This window comes from Calonectris borealis, chromosome 16, assembly GCF_964195595.1.
Source record: "Calonectris borealis chromosome 16, bCalBor7.hap1.2, whole genome shotgun sequence".
Taxonomy (NCBI): domain Eukaryota; kingdom Metazoa; phylum Chordata; class Aves; order Procellariiformes; family Procellariidae; genus Calonectris; species Calonectris borealis.
Genome location: NC_134327.1, coordinates 20,651,123 through 20,662,822, shown reverse-complemented (window position 1 = coordinate 20,662,822; position 11,700 = coordinate 20,651,123). Strand labels below are relative to the sequence as shown.

At 65.8% G+C, this 11,700-nt stretch overlaps 1 protein-coding gene across 1 annotated transcript; it reads left to right on the top strand.

The window, feature by feature from the left end:
• Window positions 1-6,859: 6,859 nt before the first annotated feature.
• Window positions 6,860-11,271, top strand: LOC142089024 (glucagon receptor-like). Its single transcript, XM_075164904.1, has 13 exons — window positions 6,860-6,937; window positions 7,203-7,299; window positions 7,612-7,719; window positions 7,990-8,111; window positions 8,217-8,323; window positions 8,439-8,595; window positions 9,357-9,516; window positions 9,716-9,776; window positions 9,968-10,037; window positions 10,289-10,377; window positions 10,577-10,715; window positions 11,014-11,055; window positions 11,200-11,271. Exons 1-13 carry the CDS (start codon window positions 6,860-6,862, stop codon window positions 11,269-11,271), a joined length of 1,302 nt encoding a protein of 433 aa, XP_075021005.1.
• Window positions 11,272-11,700: the final 429 nt, after the last annotated feature.

Here is an 11,700-nt window from a genome sequence, read left to right as displayed (position 1 = left end):
CTCAGGTTGCTCGAGAGGCACCAACGCCTTCAATGGGTGAGACTATGCGGGGCAATTTTCCCATCTCTAACAGCAAACCCTGCCTGTAACATATACATTTATCAACCCTGTCGCCTGGGTGACAGCCGTGCAGCACAGCCAGCATCCCAAAACCCGCCCCAGCAGGACAGCAGCTGATGGAGAGTGGCTTGGTGGTGGTCTTATAGGGTCTTACCCATTGCGCAAGGAGTTGGGAAGGTGTTTCAGGCAGCTGTGTCTCTTGCAGAGCTGCTGGGGCCTGGCCGAGCGCAGATCGAGGTGCTAAAATCGCCGTCGCGTGCTGATGGGCTGCCAGGATCACGGCCAAGAGGAGGATGCGGATGCACGTGGTCTGACTGCAAAACTGCCGATGGGAAATGCCCGTGCAGGATGCTTCCAGCCGTGTCCCTGTCCCCTTTGCCGTGCAGCCCCGTAGACCTTCCTGTGTCCTTGCATGAACCCATCTAATGCCAGCAGGACCATGGCCTGGGCTCACCCCGCAGCGATGCTGAATTTGGGGGACAGCCCAGGGCTCCAGCATGCAGGTGCATGAGCTGGAGCTGTGATTCCCCAGAGAGGGACCACAAATCTCCCGGCATCATTGCCCGGTGCGGTCCCTGTTGACCCCGCAGAGCCCAAAGGGCTCTCCCCCAAATGCAGGGCAGCAGTGAGGGGTTGGCCCTGGGCTGGGACAGGGGGGGAACACGGCTGTCCTGAGGGTGCGCAGCTCAGCCCTGGGGGGATGAGCACATCCATCCCAGCGATGCTTGGACCTAGATGCTGTCCCTGTCCCCACGGTCAGGATGTGGCCCTGGCTGAGCCACAAGCGCTGCAGTCGCTATGGAGACCCTGCCTGAGATGCATCAATATGGAGAAGAACAGCTTGTTCCTCACGTCCCCATTCAAAGGACCAGCGAGCAAATCCCCTCCAGATGGACCCTCCGCCCCGGCGCGGTCCCCGCCGACCCCGCAGGGCTCTGCGGGGTCGACGGGGACCACGCCGGGCGATGATGCCGGGAGATTTGTGGTCCCTCTCTGGGGAATCGCAGCTCCAGCTCATGCACCTGCATGCTGGAGCCCTGGGCTGTCCCCCAAATTCAGCATCGCTGCAGGGTGAGCCCAGGCCATGGTCCTGCTGGCATTAGATGGGTTCATGCAAGGACACAGGAAGGTCTACGGGGCTGCATGGCAAAGGGGACAGGGACATGGCTGGAAGCATCCTCCATAGGTGCTCCAGGACCACATTATGGCTGTGTGGGGCAGGATGCGACCTGGGAGAGACCGGCTCCAGCTCCATGGCAGGGTGCCATACAGGAGCAGCAAGAGGAGCCCCTCACACAATTTGCCCCCCGAGACAAGAGTCCTAATCCCTTCAGGAGACCTTGGTCAGGAGCTTTCTGACCCGCTGAGCATCCTCCTTGCTCCGCATCCATTTGCAGCAGAGGACGAGCGCAGCAGCCGAGATGCTGCCTCCCCACTTTCCCCGTCCGCACTAAAGCCACCACATGGCTCACCCCATGGAGAGAGGGGGGCAAAGCCAGGACACGGCCAGCCGCAGCCCGGCGAGCGATGCCCGAGCGATGCCTGCCGCCTGCCCCGGGGGAACAGGTAGGGTGAGAGGTGGAGGAGAAAAGAGAATCGCTTCTTTACCTGGAGCGACAAGGAAGAGGAGCCAGGCTGCAAGCGGCAGCGTGGCAGCAGCTACCCAGGGCAGGGCGAGCCGCGGGAAACCATCTGGAGTTCAATCTGCAAAATGAGCCACCGAGCTCCGGTGAGTCACGCTCGGCTGCCCGCTGTAATGGGGAAAAAAAAATTTCACAGCGAGAAAGCAAAGTTTAAGTGCCACCATCTGCAAGGGGCAGCCCCGGCCAGGCGGTACGGGTGGGATCAGGCAGGGCTCGGGTCCTCATCCCTCTTCGTTTCCACAGGTGCTGCGGGAGATTCAAAATCTTCGGGCAAAGTCACTTTTCAGTGGCCATTTGGGAATTATACGCTTAGGCAGAAAGACTAAGAAAAAGTCACCCTAAGAAAAAGTTAACTGTCCACCAAGGAGGAAAACCACAAAATCTCCAGAAAAACTGCTTCAGCAGCATGGCTGGGGTGACATCTCCTTCTCGTCCCCATCCCTCTCTGCTCCTCAGCCATCGTTAGGGGTACTGAGTGATGCCAACCGTTCTCCGTGTTAATAGTTGTTTTGTCTTCCTCCAGCAAGGCTGTTACGGGGGGAGAGCATCTCTGTCCGCACCAGCTAAAGCTGCCTGCAGGCACCCATGGTTATTTCTCATCACCCTTCCAAGGTTTCCTTGGTGGCCAGCCACGGCACTGGGCTGTGCCCCGTCCCATGCGCTTGGTGATGCTTGTGCAGAGAAACCCCATGGGAAACCCTCTTCTTTCGGGTTATCTGCTGTCTGGAGGCTTTAGAGATTTCGATCGTGGTCCGTCTTCCATCTCCATCCTTGGGGGTGGTCAAGACCAGACTGGGTAAAGCCCTGAGCCAGGTCTGACCTCAGAGCTGACCCTGCTGTGACCGGGGCTGGACTAGAGACCTCCTGAGTCCCTCCTAGCCAGGATTACCCTACGATCCCATCATCTCCACCTCCAGCGGTGTTGCTCTGCCCTAATCTCGGTGGCATCGCTCCCGCGTGAGACCAGCTGCCTCCTGCCTCTGTTTCCCCACCGTGCTCTGAGGCTTGGCCCAGCCAGACCTTCCCACGGCCCCTGTCCTTCAGCCGGCCCTCGCCCACTGCCCATCTTCAGCGCCACGCGCAGGCATCCTCCGCAAGCTCTGCCAGCACCTCCTCATCCCCGGTACCTGGATGGGGCTCCTGCCCCCCTGCCCTTCCTCAAGCCCCCGAGCAAGGACCCAGATGCATGGCTCTACCTCGAAATGTCCTGGAAAGGGTTAATACAGGTGCCGAGGGCTTTTCATTAGGAGTCACCCGTTCTGGAGCATTAATCAGCCCAGCTCCCTCAGCAGGAGCTGGCAGCCGTGTCCGAGGACTGTGCTACCTTCTGCCCAGGTGTTTCCATAACCTGCCGGGCTCACACCAGCCTCGTGCTGGGTCTCAGAGCCGTGTCAATAGGTGCTGATGGAAACATGGCCACCCTGGGTATCTCTCCGGCACCCACCCCTGTCTCCAAAGCCCTCCCTCCCAGACCGATTTCTCACCCGCGTCGCTGCTGTCCCAGGCTCCCGGCGAGTTTTGGTGGGAGGAGGTTGCCTTCTGCCTGGGTACGAACGGACACAGCCCCGGGGAACGCGGTAGCTGGGGGAGATGGCCCTGAAAGAGGGGGGACACGAGGGTCTGCGCCTGCACAGCCAGAGACTTCATTGCTCACAGCTCTTGGACCCCCCCAGCATGAGCCCTGCCCACTGTGGGAGGACACTAGGGGGGGTCCCCAGCACCCCGGGGGGGTCCCCAGCACCCCAGAGGCTCCCCAGCACCCTGGCCCGCTGGGGAGCCTGGCTGGGGACCAGCAAGCGCAGCAGCGTCCCGGCTGTCACCCTGGGAGCAGCAGGACAGGTTTGGGCTGTGTCACAGCCGAGGCCATGGCCACCGCACACCCAGGGACACGGACAAGCTCCCGCAGGAGAACCGGCTCCTGGCACTCCTGCGTTACGTGCTTCCTCATGCAGAGGCTGCTCGAATCCTGCCGGAAAATTGATTTATTCTCCCAGTCCCCTTAGAAACGCCCGAGAGGCGCATTCCCTGCCTGCACCCACCAGGCAGCTTCCCGGCCATGGGGACCCTCCGCGGCGCAGCAGCAGGTTGGTGGCTGAGCTGCGGCTCCCGACACCGCCGCGACGGAGGGCAGCCGGTGCCGAGCCTGATGGCGGGTTTGCAGGGGAAATGCAGCCCAGCATCACCCCAACACCTGCTTCCCAGTATGAACCAGTGTCGCTGTGACCACACCAGTGCCTAGATGGGGTGCAGACACCCACGCCTCTCTGATGCACCCTCGGGGCCGCTCTCCAGCTCAGCTTCCCAAGCAGGAAGAGCTGCAGGGGTGGAAGGAGCCGCTCCCCACGCACGGCCCTCGCACCGCTGTGATGCTCAGAGGGGTGCAGGGGCCCTCAAACACCGTCCCCCCGCTCGCCTCCCCTTCCCTAACGGGGCTTTGGGACCCTGCAGACAGACCCACAGCTCCCCCGGGGACCCTCCAGCATCAGGGACTCTCGGAGCAGGCACATCTGGCCAAAACCCACCCAGGCTCCACTCTTTAAATCTCAGGTGCGTTATTTTTAGCTTTCCACCTGTACACGTTGAGCAGACTCACAAAACCGCTATAATCTGCTCATAAGCAAACGCACGGGGAGGAGAGGCCCCAGGAAGAGCCCGGTGTCGGCTCATGCTGAAAAAAGCACCCGAGGGTTCAGCTTCCCCCAAAACAGCGAAACATTACCACGGGCTGCTCCGCTAACGGCTTATTTTTCACTTGGAATAACCGGACACCTCTCGCTTCGCTAGAGCTACGGATGCAACTCCTCATCCATCTGAATCGCTGTATCTGCTCTGAGCCCACCGGAACGGTTTTGGGCTAAACATCCCATTTCTGCAAAATAAATGTATTTTCTGATGTGTTCAGCCAGCAGCAGTTTTAGGGTGGACACCGGGCATCCCACTGCGGGGCAGGGCCAGCACCGGCCTCCCGGCAGCTCCAGCGGTGGCAGAGGGAGGCACGGCCGCGCTGGAAGGGAGATGGGAGCCTGGAGGGGCTCTGCTGCCGGTCTTTGGGGGGTCCCCAGGGGCTTTCAGGGTGGGCTCAGCTGTCCTTTAAATCTCCGCCTGCTCCACTGATAGGAAAACCGCCTTCACCTGCCCTTCACCAGGCTGGACGTGAGCCCTGCCCGGCGGTGGGTCGGCACAGACCCGCTCCCTCCCGCTGCGAGGACGTGGGGCAGCCGGGGAAGGCAGCGTGACCAGGGCCACCGGGCTTGTCCCATGGCTTGTCCCTGCCCTTGTGGTTTCCTTGCTGTTGGGGCCGGGCGAGGGGTCACGGGCTGTGTCCCTGTGCTGGATCCAGCATCATCCCCAGGGCCACCCGTTCCTTGTCCCCAGGGGAGGGTGGCCCCCAGCAGCCCACCCTGCCGGCGCAGGGCTCTGGACGGCGAGGGGCTGCCACCATGCCAGCACCCCAAGGCACCCAGCCCAGGGGACAGCCATCGGGATGCCAAACCTGGAAGGTGAAGGACCCCTGTGACTCTCCCTGGGGCTGCGTGGGGCGAGGGGGAGCTCTGGGGGAGACCGAGGGGGTCTGGACCCATGTTCCCATCCCTGCGAGCCACAGTTTTGAGGGCTGGATCCCCATCCCTGTCCCCGTGTGACCCAACCAGGGTCCCTGGGCAGGGCTGGACCCCCAAACCCTGTCCCTATGTGACCCAACCAGGGACCCCAGGCAGGGCTGGACCCCCATCCCTGTCCCCGTGTGACCCAACCGGGGACCCCAGGCAGGGCTGGACCCCCATCCCTGTCCCCGTGTGACCCAACCGGGGACCCCGGGCAGGGCTGGACCCCCATCCCTGTCCCCATGTCATGCAACTGGGGACGCACGGTGGGGCTGGACCTGGACCCTCATCCCCGTCCTTGTGTGATGCAACGAGGGGGTCTCCGTGGGGGCCGTGCCGGAGCTCGGCGGGGGCGGCGGCAGCGGCGCCCGGGACCCCCCGGGGCCCGTCGGGGCGGCCCGAGCCCCGGGAGGCGGTGCCGCCCCCCAACCGCCCCTCACCCCCCCGTCGGGGCACGGCGCTGGCGGGAGGCGGCCCCGCCGCAGACGCCGCTGGTTCGCCGCCGCGCTCGCCTCGCGGTGCCGGGGCTGCCGGTGATACCGGGGCTGCCGGTGATACCGGGGCTGCCGGGGCTGCGGAGCCGCCGCCGCGCAGGGTAAGCGGGCGGAGGGAGGCGGTGGCACAGCCCGGGCGGAGCGGGACCCCCGCGGGCACCGAGCGGGACCGGCCGGGGAGCCCCGGCGGGACAGGGACCGGGGAGCACGGGTGGGCACAGACCGGGGGGTGTCCGTGCTGGAAGGGGGGGTCCCGGACTGGGGCCGTTCAGCCTGGAGCGATGGGGAGCCGCGGGGGGTCGGGGCCGGGGCCGTCCGTGCTGGCCGGGGAGTCCCGGGGGGGCCCGGGCTGCTTCTCCCCCCGGAGCCCTCGGCTGGGCTGTGCGGGGGACTGCGGAGGGGGGCTCAGCCCTCAGGAATGGGGCCGGGAGGTGATGGGGCGCAGCTGGTTTGGGGGGTCCCATCCTGGCTGGCAGGCAGCGAGGTGGGGGGAGGCACGGTGGGTCCCAGGGGAGCCCCCGGAGGGGTGTCCTTGCCTTCCCCTGGGGTTGTCCCTGCAGCCCTGGCGCCTTCCCGGGGCTCGGTGGCAACAGGCCACCCATGGGGTGCCGGCCGCCTGCCGGGGTGAGCAGTGGTGGCACCGGGGCTGTCACATTGGTTACTGGGGTGGCTTTTGCTCCCCTCCGACTTCAGCGTCACGGCCCCCTCACTTGCCAGCTGCCCCGGGCGCTGGCAGCGGTGGCGTGGAAGCTGGCAAGGCTCGGCCAAGAGGTGTGATCCAGTTATGCCCCCGCTCCCGCCTGCTCTGCCTGATGCTCCCCAAGGTTTTGGGCTCTGGCAGGGAGGTGACCCGGGGCTGTGGCAGCCCAGGACGTGCCTGTGGCTGGCACTCACAGCCCAGTTCTCCTCCGCTGCCTCGGGGAGCACGTCTCCTCGTCCGCACCAGCAGGGGCGGCCGGCAGAGCCATGCCGTCCTCAGTTCTCCACCTCTCGCCCCGGATCCAGGTCCCCAGCACAGCCTGGCACTGGGAGTACTGGCCGCGGGCCGGCGGGGGCAGCTATGAGGGACGTGCTCGGGTCTGGGTACCAGCGGAGCCTTGTCCATCTTGCCTGGATGTGCCTGTTCTCCTCCGTGCCGGTAAGGGGCAAGCTGGGGCCAGCCCGTGGGGCAGCAGGGTTGGCACCACCGGGCTTTGACACAGAGCGAGCGGCCTCGGTCCTGGCTTCGTCGCGTGTTCCTGCCTGTCTCGAGGAAGCCGGCACACAGCAGTTCATCGGGGGGATGCAGGCAGCCGGCTTGGGGAGATGCTGGGTGCCGCGGTAGGGCGGGCTGGCCAGCACGGGCTCCGTGCCCTGGGGTGCAGTGGCCAGCCGGGGGCTCTGACCCAGCTCTGGGCTTGCAGCACGGCGCGGCCAAGGTGCTGGAGAAGACCTTCGAGGAGTGGATGCGGTACCGTGACGAGTGCTTGAGGAGGATGGCGAGCGAGCCCTACCCGGCAGGTACCCGGCTGTGCCCTGGCTCGGGCTCAGACATGGGGACACACGGAGCCGACGGCCAGGGCTGGGGCCAGGTTTTATCCCTCCTCCAAAATCCTCTACGCTGGTGGCCTGCGGCGGGATGAGCCGCTTCTGAGGTCGGATGCCCAGGACTGGGATGCCCCAGGGGGCCAAGGCTGCTGTGGGTGGTGGGGTTCAGGGTGATGCCAGCCCCCTTGCGGGGGTGCTGGCAGCTGGCTGGGATGGCAGGGATGGATGCGGCCGTGCCGCCAGCGTCTGACTGTCGGCTTTTCCCCGCCTCGCTGCTGTTGGAAGGGCTCTTCTGCAACCGGACATTCGACATGTACGCCTGCTGGCCCGACGGGAGCCCCGGCACCGCCGTCAACGTCTCCTGCCCCTTCTATCTGCCCTGGTTTGAGAAAGGTGATGAGAACCTCTGCCCTGAGGGCTGAGCCATCCGGGGTGGGGAGAGGCTCTCGGGGTTTCCCCTCCTGCCCGCTGCCAGGGGGAGAGGGACCCAGGAGCAGACCTGGGGGTAAGGGGACCCGTGGGGCGTGGAGCAGAGCCAGCTCATGCCCCGCTCCCGCCTGCCCTGGAAGAGGGTCTTCGGGGCTGAGCAGAGCCCGACCCATCGTCCCGGGAGAGGGGTCTGGGGGAGCCCGAGGGGAACGCGCCGGTGCTTCGTGTCCGCAGTGAAACACGGGCTGGTGAGCCGCAGGTGCGGCGCCGACGGGCAGTGGGTGACGGTGAACGACAGCCAGCCCTGGCGGGACTACTCGCAGTGCGAGGAGGAGATGGAGTCCACCGTCGAGGAGGTGGGATGCGCCGGTCCGGCCGCTGGGCAGGGACAGGCAGGGGCACCCCGGCCGCGCGGATGGGTGCTGCTCGCCCGGGCTCACCGGCGCGGTGCTCGGCTGCAGGAGGGTGCCCGCCGGCTGATGGTGAGCTTCAAGGTGCTCTACACCGTGGGGTACTCGCTGTCACTCCTGACCCTCATCTCCGCCCTGCTCGTCCTCACTGTCTTCAGGTGGGAGAGCGGAGGGGGACGCGGTCCTGCCCCTCGTCCTTCCCGGCCGGTGATGGCCGAGCCGAGGGGCGCCCCCGCCACCCACCCGGCCCCCCGACACCCTCGCTCTCTGCAGGAAGCTCCGCTGCACCAGGAATTACATCCACGCCAACCTCTTCGCCTCCTTCGGGCTGCGGGCGACCTCGGTGATGGTGAAGGACGCGCTGCTGGAGAAGCGCTGGGGCATGGAGGTGGTGCAGGTGGCCGACTGGGAGGCTCTGCTGAGCCACGAGGCAAGTGCTGCCGCCCCGGGGGGGCCCTGCTCGGTGCCAGGCTGGAATCGGGATGGGGACCCTCACCCCAGGGAGGGGTGTGCAGCTGGGTGCTGATGCCCATGCAGCCCCAGGCACCCGGTGGGCGAGCTCTTGGGGTGCCCATATACCTGCTGGGCAAGCTTTTGGGGTGCCTGTGCTGCCCATGAGTGAGCTCTCGGGGTGCCTGTGCACCCTGTGGGCAAGCTCTTGGGGTGCCTGTGCAGCACCATGCACCTGATGGATGAGGTCTTGGGGTGCCTGTGCTGCCCCTGCACCCTGTGGGCAAGCTCTTGGGGTGCCTGTGCAGCACCATGCACCTGATGGATGAGGTCTTGGGGTGCCTGTGCTGCCCCTGCACCCAGTGGGTGAGCTCTTGGGATACCTGCGCACCGGGTGGGTGAGCTCTGTGCCTGTGCAGCACCATGCACCTGAGGGATGAGCTCTTGGGGTGCCCGTGCACCCGGAGGACAAACTCTTGGGGTACCTGTGCTGATGGACGAGGTCTCAGGTGCCTGTGCTGCCTGTGCACCCTCTGGGCAAGCTGTCGGGGTGCCTGTGCCACCGTGGACGAGCTCTTGAGGTGCCTGCGCAGCACCGTGCACCTAGTGGCCGAGATCTCGGAGTGCCCATGCACTCAGTGAACAAGCTCTTAGGGTGCCCATGCACCCCATGGGTGAGCTCTCTGGGTGCCCGTGCCCCGTGGGCGCGCTGCCGGCGCCACGGCAGGTCTCCTCTCGCAGGCGGCGCTGGGCTGCCGGGCGGCGCAGGTGCTGATGCAGTACTGCATCCTGGCCAACCACTACTGGTTCCTGGTGGAAGCCGTCTACCTCTACAAGCTGCTGATCGGGGCCGTCTTCTCCGAGAAGAATTACTACAGGCTCTACCTCTACCTGGGCTGGGGTAGGGGCCACCCGGGCGCGCGGTGGGGCCGGGGATGGTACCCGGCATCGATGGGCGCCGCGGCCCAAACCGGCCCCAGGAGGGAGCGGGGTGGGGGCTCTGCTGACCCTGGGTGTCCCCACGGTGTCCCCCACCCCGGGGCCGGTTTCTCAGCTCAGGCGGGTGCTTGGTTTTACAGGGTTTGCTGTGTGACTTGCAGGGACCCCCGTGGTGTTCGTGGTGCCCTGGATGGCCGCCAAGTACCTGAAGGAGAATGTGGAGTGAGTGGGGAGGGATGGGGGGGTCCCACCGGGATGCTCAGCCCCAGGCTGGGGTTGGGGCTCGGCTGGGGAGTGGGATGGAGACTGCTGTGGGTCCCTGACCCGCCTCGCTGGGGCTGGCGTGCTCTTGGCCTCATCCTGCACCCCCTGGCACGGCGTGATGGTGCTGCTCTCCGTGTCTCCCTGGGCAGGTGCTGGGCGCTGAATGAGAACATGGCTTACTGGTGGATCATCCGCATCCCCATCCTGCTCGCCTCCCTGGTACGGGGGCACCCACCAGCCCCACACCTTTCCGGAGAATGTGCTGAGCCCCAGAGAAGGGGGCTGGGGGAGGCCCCTGCTGCTTCCTCACCGGGGTTTTGGGATGGCGGGAGGGGAGGAAGGGCAGCTCCGGGGACCCAGCAGCCTCAGCAGTACAGGGGGGTGTCATCTCCTGCGGCCCCAAGGGGTGGGGGTGCTGGGGTGGGGGTGCTGGGCTGTGTGTGCCCCTGCACACTCTCCCCCCCCCCCAGATCAACCTGCTGATCTTCATGCGGATCCTGAAGGTGATCCTGGCCAAGCTCCGTGCCAACCAGAAGGGCTACGCAGACTACAAGCTGCGGTGAGCTGGGATGGGGGGGTGGCCGGTCGTGGGTCCATCCTGGTCCTGGGGCTACACCACCTCCCTGTCCCCCTCCACCATCCCGCACACCATTAAATGACCCCCCCGAGATTAACTAAGAGCTCGTCCCTGCACCTGTGCCCCAGCCCCTCAGCGCGCGCTGCCGGAGGGGTCCCCTTATCCCCTTACACTCTTTCAGTCTGGCCAAAGCCACGCTCACCCTCATCCCCCTCTTCGGGATCCACGAGGTCGTCTTCATCTTCGCCACCGATGAGCAAACCACGGGCATCCTGCGCTACGTCAAGGTGTTCTTCACCCTCTTCCTCAACTCCTTCCAGGTGAGGTGGGAGCTCTGCCCTGGGCACACCAGGGAGCAAGAATTAGGGGGTCCCTCTTCCAGCTCGCTCTCCCCATGGTGCCCCAGCCTGTGGCTGGGCTCAGGGAGGGGGACACCGGCTCTCCCACCCCCAGCCCTGTTGTTGGGTGCGTGATGGTGCCTCCTGTGCTCTCTGAGGCAGTGGTGGCAGGGGGACCTCAGCCCCAAAAGCACCCAGAAATGGCCTGGGGAGACTAAGCCCATCCCAGCCCCGGGAGAGGGGGTGGCGGTGGGGGCTGACTCCCCTGCTCTCCCTCCAGGGCTTCTTGGTGGCCGTGCTGTACTGCTTCGCCAACAAGGAGGTACGTACCCGCTGCAGCTTCTGCCCAGCGCTGGGCTCAGCCCTGCCCCAGCCGGTGGCTTTGCCATCCCACCCCTCGCCTGCTCGGTCTGCGGGGGGGGGCACGGCCAGGGAAAAGCCCCCGCTGTCTCCCCCGCCGTGGCAGGTGAAGTCGGAGATGAAGAAGAAGTGGCAGCTCTGGAAGCTCGACCACCCGGCGCTCTGCTGCGCCCAGTGATGCGGCGACCGGCCCCGCAGAGCCAGAGGAGAGGGGCTGCTGGCCGCAATGGGCACGGGGGTCCGGCTGGAAGGGGGGGGCCGTGGGGAAGCCGTGCTGCTGCAGCACCCACCCGGGATGGCCAGGCTGGGACCGGTGTCTCAGCTGTGCTGCACCTGAGAGCGCTGGAGCTGCTGGAGGAGACCTCCCCCTCGGACCGCAGCGGGGGACGCAGGCACCCTTGGCTCCTACCAGACATCGCTGCCCCCCCAGAAGAGCCTCACCTCGCTGGGGCTCGGTGAGCTGCATGGGGAGATGCGCCTGCTGCTTTCTACCGCTGCCTGAGCTGCCTGTACACCATCAGCTACCTCTGTTGGCACCCACCAAAAACCCCCTTTCCATCCGCACCGACCTGGGCATCTGCAGGAGTCCGGGATCGCAATGGCCAGA